The sequence below is a fragment of the Sturnira hondurensis genome, unplaced genomic scaffold, assembly GCF_014824575.4.
Source record: "Sturnira hondurensis isolate 20B ecotype Veracruz unplaced genomic scaffold, ASM1482457v3 Scaffold0000362, whole genome shotgun sequence".
Lineage (NCBI taxonomy): Eukaryota > Metazoa > Chordata > Mammalia > Chiroptera > Phyllostomidae > Sturnira > Sturnira hondurensis.
The window spans coordinates 1,301,015-1,325,825 of NW_028072993.1; the positions used below are offsets into that span (position 1 = coordinate 1,301,015).

Here is a 24,811-nt window from a genome sequence, read left to right on the forward strand (position 1 = left end):
CCTAAAACAAATCTGTATTATTTATTCCAGGACAGATTGCATCAAAACTCTGCACACCACTACAGTTTTGGTCTATGCTACTTAAAATCCTTGCTGAAAATTTTAAGTCCAAAATCACAAGTTTAAAAGCTTTCCTTTAACAATGCCAAAATCAGCGTGGCAGCCAGCCTCCAAGATGGCCCTCAGAGATCCCTGCCGCCTGGTACTCCCGTCCCTGTGCAGTTCCCTCTCCCAGTGTACCAGTCTTGGTCTATGTAACCACCAGCATAAAGCAGATATGGCAGTGTGCCACTTCTGAGATTAGGTTATTTTTTTAAAAACACGGTTTCCATTATGTGCCTCCTCTACCCACACCTCCCCCCCAATCACTTGCTCTGAGGGAAGCCAGCAGCTACGTCATTAGGGCATACGCATGACCCACGAGGAGGCCCAAATGCTAAGGGCCGACTACAGGGCCACGAGTATGCCCTAATGACACGCCTGCCAGCAAACGCACAAGTGAGCTAGGAAGTGGTTCTTCAGCCACCGGTGGGCCAGGCCCTGAGGTGACTACAGCCTTGTGAGAGTGAGCTGAGCCAGAACCGCTCAGCTAAACTGCTCCTGGATTCCTGACCCTTGGAAAGTATGCAAGATAAACCCTTGTTTTGAGTGCTATATTTTAAGATAATTGTTCCACAGAAGTAGTAAACTAATACAATCAAGCAGCCCTGTTTAACTGTGTTAAAAGAAGGAGTCTTCTGATTCCAGAAGTAACAAGGCTTAGTGTCGTCTTTGTCAGCTTCCACAATGATGCGCCACAGCCAAAAAGTGTGGAGGGTGAGGGTACAGCCCATCAACCTCATCTGTGCAAAACAGATCTTGGATGCAGGTGTGGCTTTATGAGCAAGTAAATATGCAGAAAGAGGGCAGTATCATTGGTTTTGATGAGTATATGAACCTCACATTCAATGATGCAGAAGAGATTCATTCTAAAACAAAGCCAAGAAAACAACTAGGTCAGATCATGCTAAAAGGAGATAATATTACTCTGCTCCAAAGTGCCTCCAACGAGAAATACTTAGTGAAGTGAAAAACTGTTGAGAAGCAATATACTTTGTATTTTTTAGGTATCCTTTGTTCAGAGTGTAGTTATTAAACATTTACTCATATTGCTTTGATTACCCTTATGTTGAAAGAAAGAAAGAAAGAAAGAAAGGAAGGAAGGAAGGAAGGAAGGAAGGAAGGAAGGAAGGAAGGAAGGAAGGAAGGAAGGAAGGAAGGAAAGGGCAAGGAAAGGAAGAAAGCTAAGATTTCTAAATTTCCAAGTTGGACTAACATTCGCACTTTCAGTAATTACTTACTTTCTCAAAATCTGTCGATACAACTCTGAAAATGTTGAGAGCACACGTAAGGCCCTAGCGGGTAGCTTTGTTGGTCAGAGCACCATCCTAATACACCAAGGTTGGGAATTCCATCCCCGGTCAAGGCACAAAAAAGAATAAACCAACAGACGCAGAGGTGGGTAGAACAACAAACTGGTGTTTCTCTCTCTCTCTAAAAACATCAATAAAAATAAAAAAAAATTAAAAAACAAAGCACACATAAGATTTACCTCTTGATTTAATTATTCTACTTGGTTAATGAGAGACTACAATGTTCATATTGTTTATTAATATATAACTGATTACAACGGGCATCTGAAGATTAAATAGAAAATCAAAACTCATTTTTAAAAAAGCATACATAAAAGAACCCTTATTTTTAGAGAGATGTTCTAAAATATTATGAACAAAATGACACAAAATCTGGAATTTGTTTTGAAATAATTCTTTTAGGTAGGCATGAGGACGGAGTAAGGAGAAGTGGCAGTGAGTGACAGGTGATGGCCACATGAGGGTTCACTATACTATTCTCTCTAGTGCATGTGTGAAATTTTCCGTATCAGAAAGTTTTTTTTTTAATTTCTAAGCAGACAAAACAAAACATACTCTACACTGGATAATTTCCTACTCTCCCACCATACTGCATCCAAACTTCCACTTAGCATAGCAAGACTCCACAAAGTCAAGGTGATATCACATAATTTATAAAACTATACCAAAGAAAAAGATTAAATCAAATCATGTATTCTATATCTCTTTAGATAGTAAAGCATTTTCTTTTGAGAGGAGAGACAGAGAAAAAGAGAGACAGACAGACAGAAACTAATTTGTTGTTCCGCTTATTCATACATCCATTGGTTGCTTCTTGTATGTGCACTGACTGGGGATTGAACCCACAACCTTGGCGTATTGAGACAACACTCTTACGAACTGAGCTACCTGGACAGGGCCAATAAAAGCATTTTTTAAGTAAAACTTTTATTAATGCAACATGTGTAGTTGCCCTTGTGGCTGATTTTCAGATTTTAAAGAAGACTGTATCTATTGAGTCCTTTCATGAATGTTGGTGAAGAGCCCTCTCAAGCAACCCCCAGTGTCTCGCTTGTGTGAGTGCCTTTGCTTCACTACACGTACGTAATCTATTTTTTTCTTTTTAATCTGTTCTTAATTTTCTTTAAAAGAAGATTTTATTTATTTTCTAGACAGAGTGGAAGGGAGGAAGAAAGAGAGGAGGAAAAACATCAATGTGTGGTTGCCTCTTACTTGCTCCCAACTGGGGAACTGGCCCGCAACCCAGGCATGTGCCCTGACTAGGAATCAAACCGGCAACCCTTTGGTTAGCAGGCCCATGCTCAATCTACTAAGCTACACAATCCAGGGCGGGTAATCTATTTCTGAAACAGTTGGGCAATCAACAAAATGTATAATTCTAATGTGTACAAAAGCCCAAAGTTGGTCCTATTTTCATTCATTCAAAATGTGACTTAGGTTAACACATAATGGGTTTCTTATTCTTCTTTTAAAGTATGTGTCCTGTTTTACATATGACAACAATTAAATTCCTCTGTAGTGAAAGGGGCCTGGATTTGGACCCCAGAGAACTTTCCTTCTGGTTCTAATCCTGCCACTAGCAACTGAAGCAACTCGTTTACATCTCTGAACCCGACAGCTGCAAACTAGAGGCTGTATTCTGACCTGATATAAACAAGAAATATAATGTGAATAATACCTTAATTATTGTTACTAAATAAAGTAAAAAGGCAATAATGTGGATAAAGAAATATAGCAAAGCTCAAAGGTAAGAGTATACTCTAAGAGTAATAAGAAACACAACGTGGAACACAGAGATATCTCTGAAAGTCTGAGCAAGAAAGTGGTAACTATGGTTCTGTCTGGGGAAAGGAACTAGATGGCTGGGGAAAGGGATGAGACATATTTTTAAAAAATTTTTTGTATCTTCTGAAAATGATACCACATGAATGTGTTACCTATTTAAAAAATAAAGTAATTAGCCTTCAGTTAAAAAAATTGCCCTGGCTGGTGTAGCTCAGTAGATGGAGCACAAATTGTGAACCAAAGGGTCACCGGTTCAATTCCCAGTCAGGGCACATGCCTGGGCTGCAGGCCGGGTCCCCGGTGGGGGCCACATGAGAGGCAACCACACATTGATGTTTCCCTCCCTTCCCCTTTCTCTAAATATAAAATAAATAAAATCTTAAAACTAATTTTAAAAAGGCCCCAACCCCAGAGGATTGTCTTTTGAGCATCTACAGGAGATTCATAGCAACACTTTAAATGCCATCAAACTGCCTGAGACGGAATCAAATCAATTGTGTTTAACGAACCTGTAGCTGATGTTTACTGAGCAATTACATCCCGCCTAGTCATCCACTACCGTGCAGTACCATCAGCCAGATGAAATACAGAGCTGTAGAGTGGTACCCAGTGACCTGAACATTCTAGGTGGGGATGCCTAGAACCCAGTGCAAGCAACCGGAGGAACACAAACTGGCCAGAGCTGTCTGCTGTACCAGCTCTCAAGTGTCAAAGAGCATACGTTCACTGCCTCCTGGCTGAAAAACAGATGCATTCTAAGTGCACTGGTAAAGCCTGCCACAAAAAACAACTGTTCGTTTTAATCACAAATTGAAGCACTACAGTAAAAGGTAAATTACTTACTGATGAATTCCCAACAAATAATCCTAACTCAAATATAAGTCTCAGCTTGCATCTTGGGCAATTTCTGTATTTTTCTTAACTATGGTATTTGTATATGTCATGCTTAAAAAAACATATTTAAATTTACAGGCACAAAAAATAAACTAATATGTACACATTCCTGGTCCCCTTAAGAAAGGAAGAGAGGGAGGGAGGAAGGGAGGAAGGAAAGAGAAAGAACACATGAATTATGTCTATAAACAGAGGTAAGTGTGATATTATGGAAAGAATACAGAACTGTGCACCTGAAGCCTTCAATTCCAGTTCTAGCCCCACTGCTTGCTTGCACACACATCCCGTAACACAGTTAATCACTACTGTCATGATAAGATGTGGAAGAAATGGTTTTAATCCTCCTTGCTATAATGGAAAATAAAGTCACACCAGCACCATCAGTACCAAACTCAAAATTAACCTAACCACCCAACCTCTGGCACCTGTTTGCTCCTGGGTTGCTCCTTCTATGACTGCCACTGCCATGTGCCTGGCGCCCGGGCCCGTAATCTCAGTCCTGGGTGCCCCATCTCCCCTTTAACTTCACGGACAACAAGGCCGTCAAGTTCCACTCATGCGATGTCTACCCTTCTCTTAGGTCCATCCTCTCTACTCCCTCTGACACGACCCTGACTCAGGCCCTCTCTCTAGTCTGTTTTCCTGAACGCCCTAACTGGTTTCCCACTTCTGGTCTCTTCCCAGGTCAATCCCACTCTGTACCCCTCATGCAGAGGGATATTCCTAAACCACAGCTGGGAGCACGCCATTCCCTGTTCAGAACCTTGAGGGCTCTTTCCTACCTTTCAAGGGGCCCTCTTCAGAGCCTTCCCAGCAGCCACTTCCCGTTTCCACTGTAAAGCAGTCCCACAGTTTTTATCGCAAACTGGTCTCTAAATAGTTTCTTTAATTCCACCTTCCCTGCCACACTAATGGCTCACGGACGGGGCCCCAGGGAAGTGTGACCCTAAAGTGGTCTAATCTTAACAATGACCCAGGTTTCTGTTTCTTGCCCCAAGTGGGGAGTGGCCAAGGAGTTAAATCCCTTCTCGGAAAGGTGTGCTGTGCAAATGGGAAGCCTCAACTACCGCCGCCACTGTGCCACCACGAAGGAAGCGGCCCTCAAGAGGAAGTCAGCACGGGGCAGACAGAGCATAAATAATACAGAACTGCAGTGAAATGGAGCTGGAGGTCCGTTCGGTTGCAACCCAACGCCCCTCCACCCCCCAAAGCACCTGCTATGTGAACCAGCCCAATTGCTTTATTCCTTGGGTCCTCTATGACCTGTAACAAGCATTCTGACAGAAAAATCCTTGTAAAGCTGAATTCAACCTCGCTTCTCAACTCCCACTCCATGAAATGCTTAAAGCAGGCCAGTCTACTGTTCTCTTTTAAATGTGCAACATCAGCGTCTGGCTCTCGACACAAAAAGGGTGGAAGCAGAGATCTGGACACAGGCAACGAACAGTTCGCCCCTCAACCTTTTTTGTGACTGCTACGTCCTCCAGCAACTTTCTATAGCATCAGTGCCACTCACAGTACCCAGAGCAACTAAAAAATAACCAAACAGAAACAAAAATGCAAATTACACCTCTCCGGGTAAGAACTAACTAGAGTTTTGCTTTGTTTACTCAAAATAATTTAGAATGCACTACCATCACGAAAGTCCTGTTCACGTTAGTACATTAATAGGTTTAAGGAAAAGGAGAAGCACATCTGTCCTTGTATAGTTTTTTCCAATTACTGTGACAAATATCCCTTCTTTGGTATCTTAAGGTCTTTATTTTGGCTGGTTGGTTTAACCATGAAGCCCATGATAAGCGTGTTTTAGGAGAAAAGTAATTTACAGAAGAATTCCAAAAGCATCAACAGCCAAAACAATGCAAGACAATTAAAAGACTGTGCCTGTTCTATTATTCGGCTCCACGAAAAGGGAAACTTCAGGCATTCTCTGCAGCCAGTGCCAGCCCTGACCACGAAGTGTTTACACAGCCCTTACAAGGGAGACAGGAAGGGAGCTTTGAGGGACACGTGTCAGATCTGCTCTGGCTTCGAGATTCAGCCTCCCTCCAGTATTACACTCTCCCAGCAATCTGAAAGGGGACAACCAGATCTGCCATCAGGGGCGTCTTAAACCACCTAAACGTATTTCCCTTCTGTTACTGCAGATGAACAAATCAGATTCCCAGCAAGACGAAGATCAAGGGTTGATCGTGTTTGTCACTGAACTGCCTCTTCTGCTTCCGACCTCTTTTCTGCCTCCCCGTCTCATCTGGCACCGGTGCTGTTTTCCCTTCTCTTCCATAATGAAAAAAGAAATGTTAAGAGATTATTTCAGCTTTAAAAGCTCCTGAGATTCGAAGCTACTCTTTCTCTTCCATGTCACTTTAAGTGCTGATAAGTATAAAGGATTGTGGTTTAAAAAATAAGTTCCAAGCACTAAGGATTTAAGTTTTATCCCTCAAAAGAAACACACGAGGTAGACAACTCTATTTCATTCATTCAGCCTTTCAATCAACAATTACAGAGATCTTTACAGATGTCATATACTAACTAAATCAGTGGCAAAGACTTGGACCCCTGCAAAAAAAAATCTTATGTGTTTCTTGGGCGGTTGCTCAGTTCATTTAACCATAATGCCTCAGTAAAATGGTCACTTTGGCTTCTGATTAGTGACCCAAATTGAAACTTACATTCCTCCCCTTTGGCGTAATAGGTGATTGTTGCTTTCTTTGCAATCCTGCACTGTCCAGTTTTTAAACTAACCATATATTATTAGTTTTTTAATTTAAAAACAATTTTTTTCAAAAAGCATTTTTTAAAAATTTTATCTATCCTCACTCCTGGTAGAATATTCAGTAGTGGGAAAGTACCATGGAAACCAAAGTCCTAAGGGTTCATTATTATAAATCCTCCGACAGGGTATAAAGAGACACTCTCAGAAAGTCCTATTAGCTCTAGCAGGTGTGGCTTGGTTGGCTGGGATGTCATTCCGTGCACCAAAAGGCTGTGGGTGTGATTCCCGGTCAGGGCACACGCCTGAGTTTCAGTTCATTCCCCAGTCCAATGGCCAGTGGGGGTATGCACAGGAGGCAACAAATGGATGTTTCTCTCTCACATCAATGTTTCTCTCTTTCTCTCTCTCAAATCAATAAATGTATCTCCTGGCAAGGACCGAATGAATGAATCAATGAATCAATCAATCCTACAAAAATGTCTGGAACAACACAAATGCTTAGTTTTCTAGGTAAACTTGAAGATAGTATGCAAAATAAATAAAACACATGATCCCCAAACCCTTACTTTGATATTATTACTACCCTGTTTCCAAAAAAATTAAACCAAAACTCAAAAAATAAACCAAAAAAAACCCCACTCTCACAGGAACTACTAACAAGTAGCAAAAGTAAATGAGTTCATCTCCTCTGGTCTGTCCCTGGTTCACTTCCTGCTACATTTTAGGTATTTGATAAGGTGTCTAAAAAGTGACTGTTATAAAATAAGCAGGTTAAAGTATTGATTCTCTCTGAAAATATTTCATTTGTTGCTCTTACATGACACACTCTGAATCTAGATTTCAACTTCTCATACCTAAAGAGGCAACAATGGGGAATAAACAGCTGGGTCTCTCTTAAGTTCCCTTATCCTGGAAAGCTCTAATTGTTAGCCTCTCCCTAAATAAGCAACATGACTTTATGATATCTGACTCCAAAGGAAAAACACACTTAATCATATCCACACCCGTAAAACTTTATACAGATACTTTGGACAGTATTAAGAAAAACAGGACAATGTAAAGAAAAAAATTTACAAAACTCATGCCCACAATTAAATCTGAATGTTCCCCTCCATTCTAAGAACATCTTTTAAGGAAGATTAAACCTTTATGTTGCTGCATAAGGAAACCTGGGTAGACTGGAGAAAAACTCAAAGGCCTATAATCTCATCACAAAGCACCAGGGTCAAAAGGCAGAGGTCAGGGAACAGGGTGCAAAATAGTTCCCACACTGGAGAGGAAACTATATCTCATTATTTCAGTAGACATTCAAAAACTATTCAGTTGTGTTTACTAAAATAATATAACCACTTACACTCCCCTTATGTACCAAGGCTAGTCTCAATTTTACATAAGAATTTCTTATTTTTTAAGAGCAAGTATTTAAGAAATTACTTCTTTCTTCCCCTTACGTTTGAAAACAAAACAAAACAAAAAAACTGACCTCCCTCTCTCTCACTCAGAGACCAATGGTTCAGCTGTCCCTCAAAGACCACCTTTCAACAAAATGGACTGATCTGGTCAGCGGAGTTCAGGGGGGCACAGAAATAAACACTAAGTGTGTGTACGTATCCACACACATTTCACAGCAAAGCCTCTGGCCCCCCGCACTGATTCAACAAATTATGTCTACTTCTTGGCCTGATGGCCACATTTTTAGAAAGCTCAATTTTTACTTCTGCTTAGAAATTTCACTCCAGGGAAGAGTGAACACAATTTTGTTAAACTTTCTGTAGGCACAACATTTGTGCAGGGGACTCCACAGTAACTCTTCTAGAAGGCAATTAAATACAGGGGACTCCAGGGTCTAGGGCATTTGTCTGGATAGCACAGCCGTACCATTTCTCCGACTCTGACCATGAAGAGCTGTTTTCCAAGTCGAGAGAGGGTGAGAGAGAGACTGACAGATTCAGAAACAAGGTTTCTGAGTAACCAGTGTGGTTTTCATTTTTTGTTTTTCACCACCTTCTACCCACTGTGCAGCCAACTCTAATACTGTCCCCACTAGCCTCTTCCACCAGGGACGAGAGGTTCACAAGTTGTTCCCAGCAAATGAGACCTCTCGGTCCTTCACTGTGAGGAAGACACAAGGTTTTACCTTCAAGTACACGCAGCTTTCGTGAATTTATTTAAAATCAGATCGTAACTAGGGCTGCCAATGGGAAAATAAGCACTGCCAGACAGGAGTGAGAACAACTAAACAAAATAATCTATTTTGGCATAATCACCTCAGTGCTACCAACGCCTGTGTTTTAATAAACCGCAAAATCACAGTCATTGTTCTCGTGAACAATGGCACAAAGCAATGAAGTCAAGTACGAAAGCTCACTTCCCTGGAGCTGAGCCAGAATATTATGAAATCCAGACAAAAGTTTATTTACTTAAAAAAAGAATACACTTGAGACAGTAGATGGGAAACGTGTTTAAACACTCTGTTATCTTTCTAGCCCAGGCATTTAAATTTCCTTACACTGAGGAGAAATTAACCTAGAAAATCAAACAAAACACTGGGGGCCCGAGAGTGCACCATCCATAAGCTTTAAAGCTATAATCAGTTATAAATTCCTACCGCTTACACTATTCTTATGAAAGTCCACATCTCATCCTTATGGAATCCCAGGTCCATTTGCTGGGGCTGATTCTTATGGCAGGGAGGACGTTCAGAGATGCTCGCTCCCGCTCAAAACGGCTCATGTCTCATCTGCCTAGAGGGGAACAATCCCTTCTTGCTATTTTAGTCCTGACCTACAGAAAAAAGAAAAGTGATATAAATTTAATATACTGGAAGAATATTGTTGATCTAGCAGAATGTCCCTGTTTTCTCAAAGGACCATCAGGGAAGGATGAGAAAGGAAACTGAAGGGATATTAGAAACAGAAAGTATAAAACCTGAACAACTATGGGCAGTAAGTTTCTGTCTTCCCAGTTTCTGCTGGGGATGAAGGTAACTGGAGGATTCAATCAGACATTACCATTTCTTCACCATGAGGTTTTAACAACATTGGAAATTTTTGCCAAAAAACCATTCCTTCCTCCACAGGTTTCTATAGAAAAGAGACAACCAAAAGGGCAAGTAGGAGGTGGCTTCACGGAGACTAAGGTAAAAAATAAGGGTGATCTTTGAAGAAGAAATAAGGAGGAAAAAAGTGCAAACGCCTGGTCTAAGCAAACTTGTGCCAAACTGTACCGAGGAATGAAGACAACTGGAAACTTAATTTACACATCACTTCTACAATAATGTTTCTTCAAACTACAGAGTAATTTTCTGTGTGACATAAGTGACAGTAAGAGTGTGTTGTTCTAGAAAAAAGGAAGTGGAGCGGTGCAAAAAACCCCACAGTCTTCAAAGCAGAAACCTGGATTCTCCAGGCATGAGCTCAAGAAAATGACGCAAAACAAGATTTACATCACAAGGCTTCTGGGACTTAGAAAACAGACACTTAAAAGTATCTTTAAACTGAGCTTCACAGTTTAAAACTGAGAGGTCCACACTGCATCTGAGGATTCAGCATGCTAGTCCTCACAGAAGTGTTGAGCTTAAACGGTTCCATCACCAAAACTCTACCTCATGTTTTTACGGCACTCTCTGATTTACAAGCTCTTTCCAAGACTTCATCACATTTTACAATTGGGGAAAGTATCTAGAATAGTCTAGATCAGCATTAGTGCTGGAAAACATACGCCCATGTATGTCCTCAAGTTATGAACACATTTTTTAAAAAAAAACATCCAGGGCAAGGAAGCATATAGAGTACTTTTGCAGGGGTATTCCTAACAGAAGATACATACGTGAAAACTATTTTCTAGGTTGTCAGTAACTGTAGCACGGCAGTAGCCTTAACAAGATACATTTCCCATTATGTGTGGTCCATGTAATGCACCACCCTTTTCGCTTACAGCCAATAAAAAGCACACAGGAATGGAATTGAGTGAGACTGACATCATTTGGGAAGATCTTGAACCCAATCCACTTATTTTTAAAATGTGTATCCTTTAGTGCTAGCCAGGTAACTCAGCTGTTTAGAGCCTTGTCCCAATATGCCAAGGTTGTAGGTCTGATCCCTGCTCAGGGCACATATAAGAACCAATGAATGCATAAATAAGTGGAAAAACAAGTCAGTGTTTCTCTCTCTCTCCAATCAATAAATAAGTTTTAAAAATGTCTATCATTTACAACCTCAGTATTCAACTACTGTTAATAATTATTAACTGGTGACCAGGTTCCGAAATGGCAGGCCCACTCATGTGCCACCGCGCAGCAGTTGAGGACAGCTGGCCTGAAGGACATGGAGGGGCAGCAGGACAGAGCGGCTACGGGCCACTTTGGAGACAGCCTGGGACGAGGTCCCAGCTTTGGCCTTTACCGTCTCTGTGAGTTTGGGGAGCACCCAACTGAACCCGAGCCTCCTCCTCTGTAAAATGAAGAAAACACTACCTTCCAGTTACTGTGAGGATTAAAGACGATGTTTGTAAGTCACCAACCACAATTCTTGACCCAACGTGTGTTTGCTACCTTCACAGTTCACCATGCGTGTGAAGGCGATTTCCCGGAGCTAGCTCCGACAGTGCCAATACATAAGTTTGAAAGTCATTTATAGGGAGCATTATTTCACAAGCAGATTTCTGTACCAGTGATGTAGACAAGTTTATACAAGAAATAGTTGCAATATCAATTTAGAATAGTAAGTAAATGTCATGGATTCTTGGGAAAGCTGCAGGAATGTCTAGAAAGCAACTGTTCCATGTTTTTCATCCTCAGGATGGGCTGCCCCGGTAGCATATAAAATACAAAACTTCCAACGTTGATTCCTAGAATTCTCACTTCTTACCTCCTTACAGTCAGCCAACCTTTGCATTCTGTTAGAAAAATAATGTGCGGAAGATAGTCTCACCCTAAACATTCTGGAATCTCTGGCTAAAAGGTCATTAGTTGATACCGTCTTAAAACGCCAAGCCTTAGGTGGAATAGAACATTATGTATGGTACAATACAAAACATAAATGGAAAAACAGATAATTAAACCTCATAGAAACAAAGAAACTATCCTGGCTGGCCATGTGTCAAACTGATATAGATGCCCACGAACAAGGAAACCGGGAATGCAATTTCCTAAAGACACTCCGACAGAACCACGAACGTAGCTACAAAGGCTCTTTAACACAACCACTTCCTGAAATTCCATAAATACTTCCCACCACTTATGTGCTCATCACTTGGCACTAGTTTATAAATAAATAAGACATGTCCTTTGCTTTTAAAAAATCAAAGCCTTAGGCCTGGCTGGGTAGCTCAGCTGGTAAGAGGCTTGTCCCAACACACCAAGGCTTCAGGTTTGATCCCTGGTCAGGGCACACACAAGAATCAACCCGTGAGTGCATGCATCAGTGTAGCAATAAATCAAAGTTTCTTTCTCTCTCTCTCCCTTCCTCTCTCTAAAAATCAATATATCAAAAAAAATCAGCTCTGGCTGGTGTAGCTCAGTGGACTGAGCACAGGCCTGCGAAACAGAGGATCGCGGTTCGTTTCCAAGGTCATTTCCCTGCAGGCCAACTCCCAGCAGGGGATGCATGAAAGGCAACAATACATTGATGTTTCTCTTCCTCTCTCCTTCCCCTCTAAAGATAAATAAATAAATAAAATCTTTTTTAAAAAAAGAGAAAAGAGAAAGAAAAATAATATCTCTTTTAAAAAATAATTTTAGTATATGTGCTGCCGAAGCGAGCACTTAAAAAATAATTTTTAAAAAATCAAAGCCTTGCTGATACCTACATGCCTGCCTGCATAAAGCTGATGAAGAAAAAAAGTTTATTAAGCTTATTTAATCACAGCTTATTTCAAGATGGAAGGAACAGGCCAATAAATATTATAAACAGAATAAATTTTAGTAGCTCGCCACAAAGAAAAATACTTATTTAAAAAATTAATCGTTCATCCACACTCTTGCTTTTTCATCAATTTCACAAGCTTCCCATTAAAAAAAAAACCCTCTAGCTTCCATTTTGGAGGTTAAAAACCCACACATAAGCATAGTAACTTTTACTGTTAGTAACAGAAAGAAATGCTGTATTTTTGTCCATTTTTAATTATCTCATTCACTTAGTCAATCCGTAATATTTGAGTCCCTGTTACCAGCCAGGCACTACTTCGGCCACTGGGTACACAGTAACAAAGGTCCTGCCCTTCAGGATCCAACCAACTACTGGGGAAGACTGGCATTAAAAAGCAAAAGTAAAGCCCTGAAGGGGCAGTGCGCCTCAGTTGGTTGGGCATTGTCCTGCTAAGTGCAAGGTCACTGGTTCAATTCCAGGTCAAGGCACATGCCTAGGTTGCAGATTTGGTTCCAGGGTGGAACCAGTAAAAGAGGCAACCAATGAATGTTTCTTTCTCACATCATGTTTCTCTTTCTCCCTCCCTTCACCTCTCTCTAAAGTAAATAAGTAAAATCTTTAAAAATAATAATTTTTATGTTGATGTTAAAAAATAATATCCTAGATACACAAATAAAGCATATCCCTGTAAGTAATGTCTGTTTCTTTTTACCTTTTAAAATGTGGCTACAAGAAAATGTTAAATCACAGATTTGTCTCATTCTCTATATTTTATGGATGATGCTGGTCTAAAAAAAGAGGATTCCAGGGAGACAATGGAAGATGCACAGGCCATGAGACAGGAAGAAGACAGATGTGTTTATAAACCTGTAAGGAATCCAATATAGCTGGAAAAAGTGACCTAGTCAGAAAATGTTGGAAAGGTACGCAGAGACCAGACCACGAAGAGCTTTGCAAACCACAGAGTAAATATTTGTGCCCCCCGCCAATTCATATGTTGGAATTTAATCCCCAGTGTGGTGGTGGTGGTACTGCGAGGTGGGGCTTTTGGGAGGTGCTCAGGGTGCAGCCCTCCTAAATGGGATGTGTGCCCTTATAAAAAGAGACCCCAGAGAGCACCTTCACTCCTTTCACATAAGAAGGCCATCTGTGAACCAGGAAAGGGGCCTCTCCAGATACCAGATTTGCAGGGACCTTGACCTTGAACTTTGCAGCCTCCAAAACTATGAGAAATAAATTTCTGTGGTTTATAAGCCACAGGTCTATGGGAGGCAGGCAGCTCAAACAAACAAAGATACAGGGTAAAGCTTCGATCTTGATCTAAATACGAAAGGCGCTAATGAAGAATTTAAAGCAGAAAAAAATTATTCTAAGATCTCATCAGCTATTTTGTGGAGAACTTTCAGAACAGTCCACACTGCTGGAATATAGACTTTTTAGAGATTATCTAATGTGGTAATTCCAAAGAGGGGGCCCTGGGTCCCTTAAGTGCACGTAGGTAATAACTGAGAGTCCATGAACTGATATTAATATTTTTAAAAGCTCATTAAAAAGAGTACCCTTCCTGTAAAGGGAACTGCACAAACTAAATGATTTCTTTTTCCTTTCCTTGTGGTAGAAATTATAATTACTAGATTCATCCTCATGTGGTATATGTGGAATATATTACCCCTCATGTTTTATGTCATTTAGGATTAATTTTTTTAACTGATACATTTCATTTTTTTATTCAAAGATGATGTCAGGCCGGTGGAGGGGAGGGCTGATATGTCTGGAATCTAGCCATCTCACTGAACCCCTTGGAGACAGATGGAAACACCGAGGCCCACAGCCACCCTGAAGGATGAGGCAGGACTGTGTGTCCAGCTCTAACTACTGTACTCATTGCCCTGCCAGCCACGGTTCCACAAACAATCATGCATTCCCCTTAAAAACTGTAAACTTCACCCTGGCTGGTGTAGCTCTGTGGATTGAGCACAGGCCTGCGAACCAAAGGATCGAGGTTCAATTCCCAGTCAGGGCCCATGCCTGGGTTGCAGGCCAGTTCCCAGCAGGGGGCACACAAGAGGCAATCATACATTGTTATTTCTCTCCCTCTCCCCTTCCCTTCCCCTCTAAAGATAAATAAATAAAAATCTTTAAAAAAAACTGTAAACTTATCCATGGAAAGTTAACGATTTAGGCTAAGATAGATGATAGAATCCTGTAAGAAAAATAAAGAGGTTAAAAAATTGAAAGTGGTATTTGTAGTTAATGTAATAAATACCTTATATTTACATAGTAACATCTAACTTTTATAAATATTCATAAAAACAAAAGTAGTTTTCTGATGAATAAATGAAGTGCTGGCCCTAAGAAGAGACAAGTGAGGTCAAGTCACAGTCTTTCAATTATTTCTCCTATACAGAGCAGTTAAAGGACAACCTCATTTGATTACAAAGTCATCCACATACAGTTCCTACACTGATAAACTTTACAGCCTGTGTAACACAATGTATGTTAGTACAGAGGCAGCAAAGACAGCGGTGTGGGCACGGATGGATCTCATCAGACAGACTTTGCAGTGTAGGTTTCTCACTTATTGTATGAGCCTGGGTTAACTCCCTAGCCTCAGTTTCCTCATCTGTAAAACAAAGAAAATAGTCCCACCTCCTACAGTTGTTTTTAGGGTTAAATAAGGTAATAACTATGAAGCATTTAGCACATGCCAATATAGAAAGCACTGAATGTGACTTATTTTATTATTGCTATTTCATTGAAGATTCTTACAGAATGGTGGCCCAAACATTTTATAGTGAATAAATAGTTCAAAGTGTAAGGGCTATAGCCCTTAAAGGGGCACTTATGTCACACAGAAAATTACTCTATAGTTTGAAGAAACATTATTGTAGAAGTGATGTGTAAATTAAGTTTTATTTATTTATTTATCTTTAGAGGGGAAGGGAAGGCGAGAGGGAGAGAAATATCAATTTATGGTTGCCTCTCGTGCACCCCCTGCTGGGAACTGGCCTGCAACCAAAACAAAATGCAGATCATTATCAATCAAAAATGTGAAGGATCTGAAGGTGAGGTACTTGTTTTCTCAAGTACCTCAAGTAGGAACTGTCTCCTCCAGCAAATTACAGAAGAGGAAAATGTTTTTGCCTGAATGAAGCGTCGTGGAAATGATAACAATGCACTGTACTCTAGACATTTACTTTTATTACTTCAAGAGTGTCTATGCCCAGCAGTGGAAATACAAGCAAAAGGATATGCTCAGATATTAATTAGTCACTGCACCTTAGCAGCAGATATTACTTGTACTCACCCAGCTTCCTTTATCTCTTTCTTTCCCTGTCCCCTTTCTTTCCCTGTCTCTATTTTCTCCTTCTCCAAAAACACAGCTCAGCGGACTGAGCATAGGCTGCAAACCAAAGAGTCGCTAGTTCGATTCCCAGTCAGGGCACATGCCTTGATTGTGGGCCAGGTCCTCAGTAGGGGGAGCGCTAGAGGCAACCACATGTTGATGTTTCTCTCCCTCTTTCTCCTTCCCCTCTCTCTGAAAATAGATAAATATTTTTTAAAAAATTTTAAAAAGCAACCAATGAATGTATAAATAAGTGGTACAATAATCTTATGTTTTTCTCTGTCTCTGTCTCCCCACCCCCTTCTTCTCTCTCTGTAAAACCAATAAATAAAAATAAGAAGGAAAAAACCCACCTACAAAGCCTAGTGTACTAGAACAACCCAGGCTCTAGTCTGCTGCCTGCTGCTGGCCAACGAGCTCTCTGAGAGGGTCCTTACCCTCTCAGCCTTGCTTTCTTCCATGCATGATGATACTGTCAGTCTCAAATTTTGTATCTGAATTTAGACCCCAGTCTCCACTGCCTCTGAGCAATTCTGGAAACCACACCCAAGATAACCAAAGCTAAAAATAAATAGCTGGAGGCACCAAGGAAGAGAACTAAACAAAAGCCTGTGGCAGGAATCCCACCCATCTGACTGGGTATTATCCAGGCCAAATCCAGACTCCCAGGGGAAGGTTTTAGGAACATCCTGGTCACAATACAATTTGTTGACTCATATGTAAACTTTACATTCATTCACTTATTAAACACTAGGTATAAGGGACTATGAAAGTGAGAGACAAAGACCCTTCCCTCATGGGGATTTGTGTATTTATATTACTTAAAGATCTAATTATGTCCTTCATTTTTTTCACTGCCTAAAAGATTTGTTGTACGTCAAGCCACATAAATTCCTATAGTTAGGCCTTAGAGGAAATGAGCCAGAGAAGAAATTTTCAAAATGATGTCTGCCTTCCTTCACATCAACTAATTCCAGCCACTTGCTTCTATTTATTCTTTTCTTTTTTATGCAATAATCCATTTGAAACTTTCTTTGTATCTTTGATATTTTTGTTTATGTTTAACTGTATCTGGCAAATATACGGTGAATAAAAGAAGCACAACAGTGAAGATGTGCCAGAGAAACAACAATGGGGAGCACCGGTATACTGCTACATGTACATACATGCACACACGTGTGTCTACTGTGGGTCTCTCCCAGTAATTCCTAGGTCCTCCATAAAAAATATTTTACTTACATATTCAAATTTTTGTCAGCTGTTAAAAGATCTATTTGAGATGAAGTAAATCTTTTCCATTGTTGGTAATGCTAGGCTTTATTGTGAGTAATGTCTGAATAACAACTTCAAGTCCTGATAACTTTAACATAAGGTCTTAGTCTATTTATTACTTCATTGTATGGTTTATGTCCTTAATTAGATTTCAGTGTCCCACCACCTGCAGAGTATAAATTCTAGGAACATGCATACATTAAGAAAAAGCCCACAAAGCAACTGGTAGAATTTGTTTGATAACAGTCAATTAAGACCTTTATAGGCGAGGTGACAACTTGCTAAGATACAGTATGATAAAAATAGGTCCGTTCCAGAGAAGTAAAATAGAAACTTAACTGTCATTACCTTTGAAATTAATGCAGCAAAAACAGAAACCACCTTCTGACTAATTTGTCTACCTCACTAGCCTTGTTTCTTCATCCCCACATGTAGCTCTGTGGAAGAGTAAAAAAATTGTTGATTGGGAACATGATACTACACCCTCCTGTTTTCCTGGCCACACTTTTTTGTTCTTAATTGATTTTAGAGAGAGAAAGAAGAATGGAGGTGGGGGAGAGGGTGAGGCAGGAGGTAAGAAACAGACAGACAAATAGACAGATGTTGATTTGCTGTTCCACTTATTTATGCATTCACTGGTTGCTTCTTACATGTGTCCTAACCTAGGATAGAACCCAAAACCTTGGTATATACAGACAATGTTCTAACCAACTGAGCTACCCAGCCAGGGCAAGTGGCCACACTTGCTAATCTCCTTAGTAACGTCTCCTCTTCATCCTCCCCAACTCTGAACCTTGGAATGTCTTCAGGACTCAATCCTTGAGCCTGTTCCTTTACTATCTATACTGACTCCCTGGGTGATGTCACCCAATTTCATGGCTTTCAATGTATATGTAAACAAAAATTGAGACCCCTGTAATAAGTCCTGCCTACCTGATATCTCCATTTGAATGTCTAATGGGCACATCAAATTAATATGTCCAAAACTGAACTAATCTTCCCTAACCTGCTTCTCCATCCGTCTTCCTATTTCAGTAAATAGAGATGCTTATAAATTAAGCTGAAACTCTTGGAGTCATCTCTGATTACTTTCTTGTAATATGAACACAATAACCAGTTCATCAGCAAGTCCTGCTGGCTCTATCTTCAACATACACCCAGCTCATCACCAGTTCATTGTTACTGCCTTGTTCCAAGCCACCAACACCTCTCACTTCAAATAGCAAAAAAGAGCTTCCTACCTGCTCTGTGTCTATCCTTGCCCCTGACACAGTCTAATCAACACAGCAGCCACAGAGGTCCTTTTAAAGGATGTATCAGATCTCATAATACTACTCAAAACCTTCCAGTGGTTTTCCAAAGAATTGTCTATGATGCCCTACACAATCTCTCCCTCTCTTTCTCTGTGGTCCTATCTACTACTATCCATTCCCCTCACTCAGCTCCTCCTTGCTGTTGCCTGCATAAACTAGGCACTATCCCACCTCAAGTCTCTGCAGGTGCTTTTTACTCTGCCTCTAATGCTGTTCCCCAAGACAGTGGCTTGCTGCCTTAAATCCTTCAGAGCTCTGTTTGAATGCCAACTTGTGCCCAAGGCCTTCCCTACCTTCTTATTTAAAATTGCAACCCTACCTCCCCCCTATTCTGTTGGCACCTGGCCTAGTCTCATTTCCCTGCCTTACTTTTCCTCATAGCGAGCATTAACATCTGGCAAACCACGTATTTTCATTATTTGGCTATATTAGAATGTCACACTAAAATCTAGGGATTTTAGATTGCTTTGTTCACAGCTATCCCCAGTGCCTAAAACATACCTAGAAAAAAAAATCAACATCTAAAGGCTTTCAGAAACCTTTCACTCAACTATTAGTTGATACTGAAATATTACCAGGCAAAATTGTTACTTCAAAACACCAAGTATTATGAGGAACAGAAATCTCAATTGCCCACACTTACACATAGTATTGCAAACAGAAATACCAGTTCATACTCTAAAAAATGCATTTAATTTTTTACTTTTTAATTTTGTTAAAGCCTTAGCACTGTGCCTAAGGAGTCCCAAGCCACACCTACAGGTTTTTGTTTTGGCTTTACTAGGAATATAGACTTGAAATGAAGAAGGAAAAAAAATACAGGCTTTTCCTTTCATCAGTCACCACAGACAGAAGACTTCCACAAACGTTTAGAATGTTTAGGGGAAAAGTGACTCTGGAAAACAAAATAATCCTTTCACCAATCCCAAAGAGGAATCTCTCCAAATGCCTCTGCAGACATTTGTTTTCCTAACTTTATATCCCTTAACAAAGGCCTTCTTAATATATAAGTGAAATCGAGGTTGAAGAAACATGATACATCATACATATAGAAAAACTGGTACTCAACTCATCCTTTAAAAAAAAACTAACTGAAACAACACTTAAAGAGTTTTTGTGGAAACGTTTTGCTGTGAAATTGACTTAAATAAAAAGATACTCATCTAACACGTGAGTTGATGGGGACTGTATCTTGAGGCTGAACAATTTTGCTTACTACTCTTTATTTAATACATTATGCCCAGCTCCCATCCACCTACCCAAAAGGGGGGAGGGGGCATACACATTGGTGCAATCAGTAAGGAATGCTATGTCCAAAGAAAGCTGTTCTGAAAGGCTATGACCTAAGTGTTTAACATTGACACAGATAAAGTTCGGGCGGTAGATGTCACTTGTCTCATCCATTAAAAAAAAAAAATCAAGATTCAGATTCAAGAAGGCAAGCAGAAAGAAACCGGCGTGAAAAAAATGAATCAGTCACTTCTCCCCTGCCTCAACACTGCGCAATCGCCGCCCCCCAGCCCCCCAAATCCTTTTACGGCCCCTTTTCCTAGCATCGGTTCCCCAGCTCAGCCCTGCACTGCGCCATCAAAAGAGTCAAGATGAGGAACCAGAGCCCCTCTAGGAAAACCCAGGCAGTAACACACCGAGAGCCCAATACAGGGGAAAATATCCAACTACTAAAACTCGGGAACAGAATTCAGTGTCAACAAAGCGTGATGCCGGTCCCAGGTGTTCAAAGGTCTTCGCCAGCTCCGTGACACTGCCAAGTAGGATTCCGAAAGGTGACTCCACTGTCACCGCAGAAGCTGGGAACAGCCAGGGATGAAGTCCGACTACGGTTCCACCCCGCGATCGCCCCAAAGCCCGGAGGTCTCCGACGCCCCCTCCCCCAAGAGCACCAGAGCGTTGCGTCACGTGCCGGGGCTGAAACTTCGCGGCCAGTGCGCAGAGGATGGGGGGGGAGGTGGGATACGCGGGATCGCAGCAGGCCGGAGAGTTAGCCTGACCACTGACTCACTATCCGCTTCCCCGTGCAAATGCTGGGGAAGGGGGTGCCGGGCTAGTAAGGGTCGTGCCCTCAGGGCCACTTCTTCCCCTGCCCCCCATAATAACACTGAGCCTGGAGGCAAAGACCCCAGCGGGCGTCCTTAGCGGCGCCGCACCCGCGGCTTAGAAGCGCACCCAGCACGCGGAATAAATAACAATGTCATTAAATAGCCGCCCTAGCGCCGGTCCGGCCGGGGAGCGGGCGCCGCCGCGAGCTGACTTTGTCTGGAGCCTGCACTCCGCCTCCCGCGCGTCCCCGCGGGGACCCCCGCGCCGCCGCAGCCCGGCCTTACCAGCCAGCTCGTCGGGCTCCAGCCCGCTNCTAGTAAGGGTCGTGCCCTCAGGGCCACTTCTTCCCCTGCCCCCCATAGTAACACTGAGCCTGGAGGCAAAGACCCCAGCGGGCGTCCTTAGCGGCGCCGCATCCGCGGCTTAGAAGCGCACCCAGCACGCGGAATAAATAACAATGTCATTAAATAGCCGCCCTAGCGCCGGTCCGGCCGGGGAGCGGGCGCCGCCGCGAGCTGACTTTGTCTGGAGCCTGCACTCCGCCTCCCGCGCGTCCCCGCGGGGACCCCCGCGCCGCCGCAGCCCGGCCTTACCAGCCAGCTCGTCGGGCTCCAGCCCGCTGTCCGCGTCGATCCCACACAGCACGAAGTAGTGCGCGAAGCGGCAGGCGGCCTGGGAGGAGCCCGAGCCCGGGCCGGGGGCTGCGCCGCTCCCGCTCATCCCGGCCCCGCTGCTCCGGCCGCCGCCGCCCGGGAAGGTTCGCTGCCGCGGCTGCCGCTCAGGCTGCGGTCTCCGCGCGCCCGTCCTAGGGCGACACCGGCGCGCCCATGGCCGCACTGCCACCACTAGTCACCGCAGCCTGGCTCCTCGCGCGGCGCCGGGGAAGCGGCCGCGAGCTCGCTCCCGGTCAGTTCGGCTCCGGGTCCCGGTGGGGGAAGGGCGCGGAGGGGGAGTGTCGGCGGAAGAGGCTCACGCCCGCCGCAGCTGCGCCTGTGAGCGGTGAGCCCGGCGTCTGGCGCCCGCCGGTCAGCTGAGCGGCGCTCAGGCTGTGGGAGCGCAGGGAGGGTGGGGGCGCCCGTGACCGGCCGTGGGGCGGGAGAACGGAGACGCGGGGGAGGCGGCGCGCGCGAGTAGCACGCGTTTCGGCCGTGCGCGCACGCGCCCAGCGGGCTCGCGGGAAGCGCCAGGCGCGGTCGGGATGCGTGCCCGCCAGACGGGGTTGCGGCGATGGGGCCGGCCACTTGCACACACACACACAGTCGCCTCCTTTGCCGCGCTGGCCAATTAAAGGATTAGCCGCAGAGCGGGATTCTGCCTTCTAAATAGATTCTGCCTATTCAGTTTTGGGCACGGTTAACAGCCACTCTGAGATTATTTCCCGCAAGGTCTGGACCATCAACATCTTTTAAACTGTGACATGAGCAGATGCCAGTCTCACTTTAAAATCCTAGTCCTTGACTCCTTCTCCAGGCCTTCACTTCCCATTTACCAGCGATCCCCTCTCAGTGAATTGGTAACATCTCAGAGGCGGGCCTGGAAGTGGGAGGGAGGGCAACTCAATATCCTCAAAGCATTGAGACTTCTAAAAGGACTACCATACCCAACTTCTCCTTCTCACTCCCCCACCACCCTAACCCCCGCCAATTCCGTAATTTATCCTGACATTTTCCAGGTCACTGTAAAATAGCCTAGGCGCCCCAGTTCCTAGCTCTGTACTCATTTGATATTACCAGCTCTTGATCAGAGACTGATAAAGCAAAAGGAATTCGACCCTGAACTCTGCTCCTCACAAGGCCATGGTTTTCTTACCTCCTATTTCCTCTGACTATCCATTCTTCAGAAGGAGCTCACCAACAAGTTCTTAGTCCTTCGAAAGGTGAAAAACTGAATGCATTACATCTCCACATTGTTGTCTCTTCCACACCACTCCCTCCTCTCTTCTTTCAGGATCTTAGTATAAGATCGGATGGGTTGGGGTGGGGGGTGTCATGAACACCACTGTAGACACACACTAGCAAACCTTCCAGGGAAGTGAACTAATACAACGAACCTCAATTCTTTGACCAAATAATGTTCTTTCCCGAAGATGCGTATGCATACATACCATCATTTACTGTAGCTTCTATCCTCCTTTCTCTCTCTTCAATTTTCAAATGTAAGAAAAAATCAAGAAATCAGGATGAGCCACGGCCCCGGTAATTGACCTTCAGTTTCTACTGCACCCTGCCCCTTTCCTTCAAAACACTTATAGTGACTTTCCCTGTGTCTGTTTTCATTAGCTGGATTGTGAACTGCACAGACCAGGAGTCATGCTCTCTGCTTCGTCATATCTCTAATATCTAGCAGAACCCTGGTCCCACATGGCTCTTCAACTTACATGTTCCTAAAGATGTTATTTATTTATTTTTAGAGAGAGGGGAAGGAAGGGAGGAAAAGAGGTAGAGAAACATCCAACAGTTGCCTCTGGCACTCCTCCAACAAGGACCTTGCCCAGAACCCAGGCACGTGCCCTGAGCAGGAATCCAAATGATGACCTTTCAGTTTGCAGTATAACGCCCAGCCCGCTGAGCCATACCAGTCAGGGGTCAACTTATATTTATTGAACAAATAAAAGAAGATGGTTATCTAGGTAGTAACAAGTTGTCGTGCTACTAGGAAAATATACAAACTTTAATATATGTAACAGATATATGAATATATGCTAATTTGTTCTTATGCAATTATTGCATTTCCTCAAATAGAGGGTACTGAAATGTGTAAGACAATTTCACTAATAAAAAGGGAAGGGAGTGACTGGATATATATGTGTTTCTCCTGTTTTCGTTGGTAGCTTCTTATAGAATGTTAGATTCTAGACTAATCAAACAATGCACAATAGGAAGTTAATTTAGTGTTTACACTAACCAAAAGATATGTCATTTTTTGTTCATTTGAAGGTAACTGATTTATGAGCTTGAAAGTTCCACATTAATGTTTTTAATATGGTGAAATAGAATAAAGCCCAAAGAGAATGTATTGAATTATAACATATAAATCTCTTCAAAATTGACCAAAAATCTCTAAAATCTTTCGTAAAGATTTCAAGAAAATAGTCACACATTACAAGATTACAGTGTAATTTGAAAGTCTTAGGGTATGTTTCTAATTATCACTTCAAAATGACACTGGGTAGGTATATTTTGCATTAAGCTGCGATGAAACAGTTGAAAAGATAATCAAGAATTACCTATACATCATTACATTCATGTTTTTCTCCCACATAAAGACATAAACAAATTAGCTTAGTGAACACAAATGAGGTGCAATAAATCTTCAAAATATTTAAATTGTCGTGAGGAGGAGAGAGATCATATCCTCTTCTTATGCTAAAATAACCTTTGTCAAAACCCATTCTTCAGGAGAAAAATGGGGACAACCGTAACTGAACAACAATAAAGTTTTTTTAAAAAACCATGCTTCACCTCTCTCATGCCATCCGCACATACACCCAACCGGGAGAGAAGGCGTGACTGAAGTAACTGTCAGAGCCCCAGACACTCAGAGGACCGTGTTTTCCTCGTGGTCATTCACTGCAAGCCACCAGCTCAGCAATGCTATCAGTTTCCACTCCCCTGCTCCCCACAGGCAGCAGCACCGGCTGGGCTCAGCCACGCTAACTCATGCTCTTGGGTTAAGGTTTTACCAGAGTCTGTTAAAGGTAGCAGATAGTTGCTCAGAAACTTGGAGCATTGTCTTCCATTCTGCTATTGTTCCTTGTGCATTTGCTGCCCGAATTGAATGGAGAATTTACCTGAGTGGAGACATTAATCCCAATTTTAACTCCTAAATAGCATAAAACATGACAAATAATCACAATTCCAAAAAAAGAAAATCTCGAGTAACATTTTCTTCTGCCAGGGTTTTAGCTTTTTGGAAAAAATCTTACTGTAACAAGAGGTTATTTGGAAAAATCAATAATCATATTCCCTTATAGTTTCAGAGAAAGGGTCAATTTATGCCAATCAGCATTTGGTACAGAACAGATGACTCATAATTTTGCATAAATCTGTTTCTGCCTTACACAATAAGTTCAATATTATCCCCCCAAAAATCTTTATATAAGTCATTGTGCTATCTATGCTTTGAGCACATGAAACTAAAAAGACATG

At 42.4% G+C, this 24,811-nt stretch overlaps 1 protein-coding gene across 3 annotated transcripts in view; it reads right to left on the bottom strand.

The window, feature by feature from the left end:
- DENND5B (DENN domain containing 5B) overlaps window positions 1-21,724 on the bottom strand; it is a 173,589-nt gene extending 151,865 nt beyond the window's left edge. The window contains exon 1 of one of the 3 annotated variants that reach the window (XM_037033884.1): window positions 21,257-21,724. In XM_037033884.1, coding sequence (XP_036889779.1) covers window positions 21,257-21,383 — 127 coding nt within the window. In that variant the 5' untranslated portion in view covers window positions 21,384-21,724. The remainder of the gene's footprint in view (window positions 1-21,256) is intronic. The other 2 variants (XM_037033738.1, XM_037033822.1) reach the window with 2 other exon arrangements.
- Window positions 21,725-24,811: the final 3,087 nt, after the last annotated feature.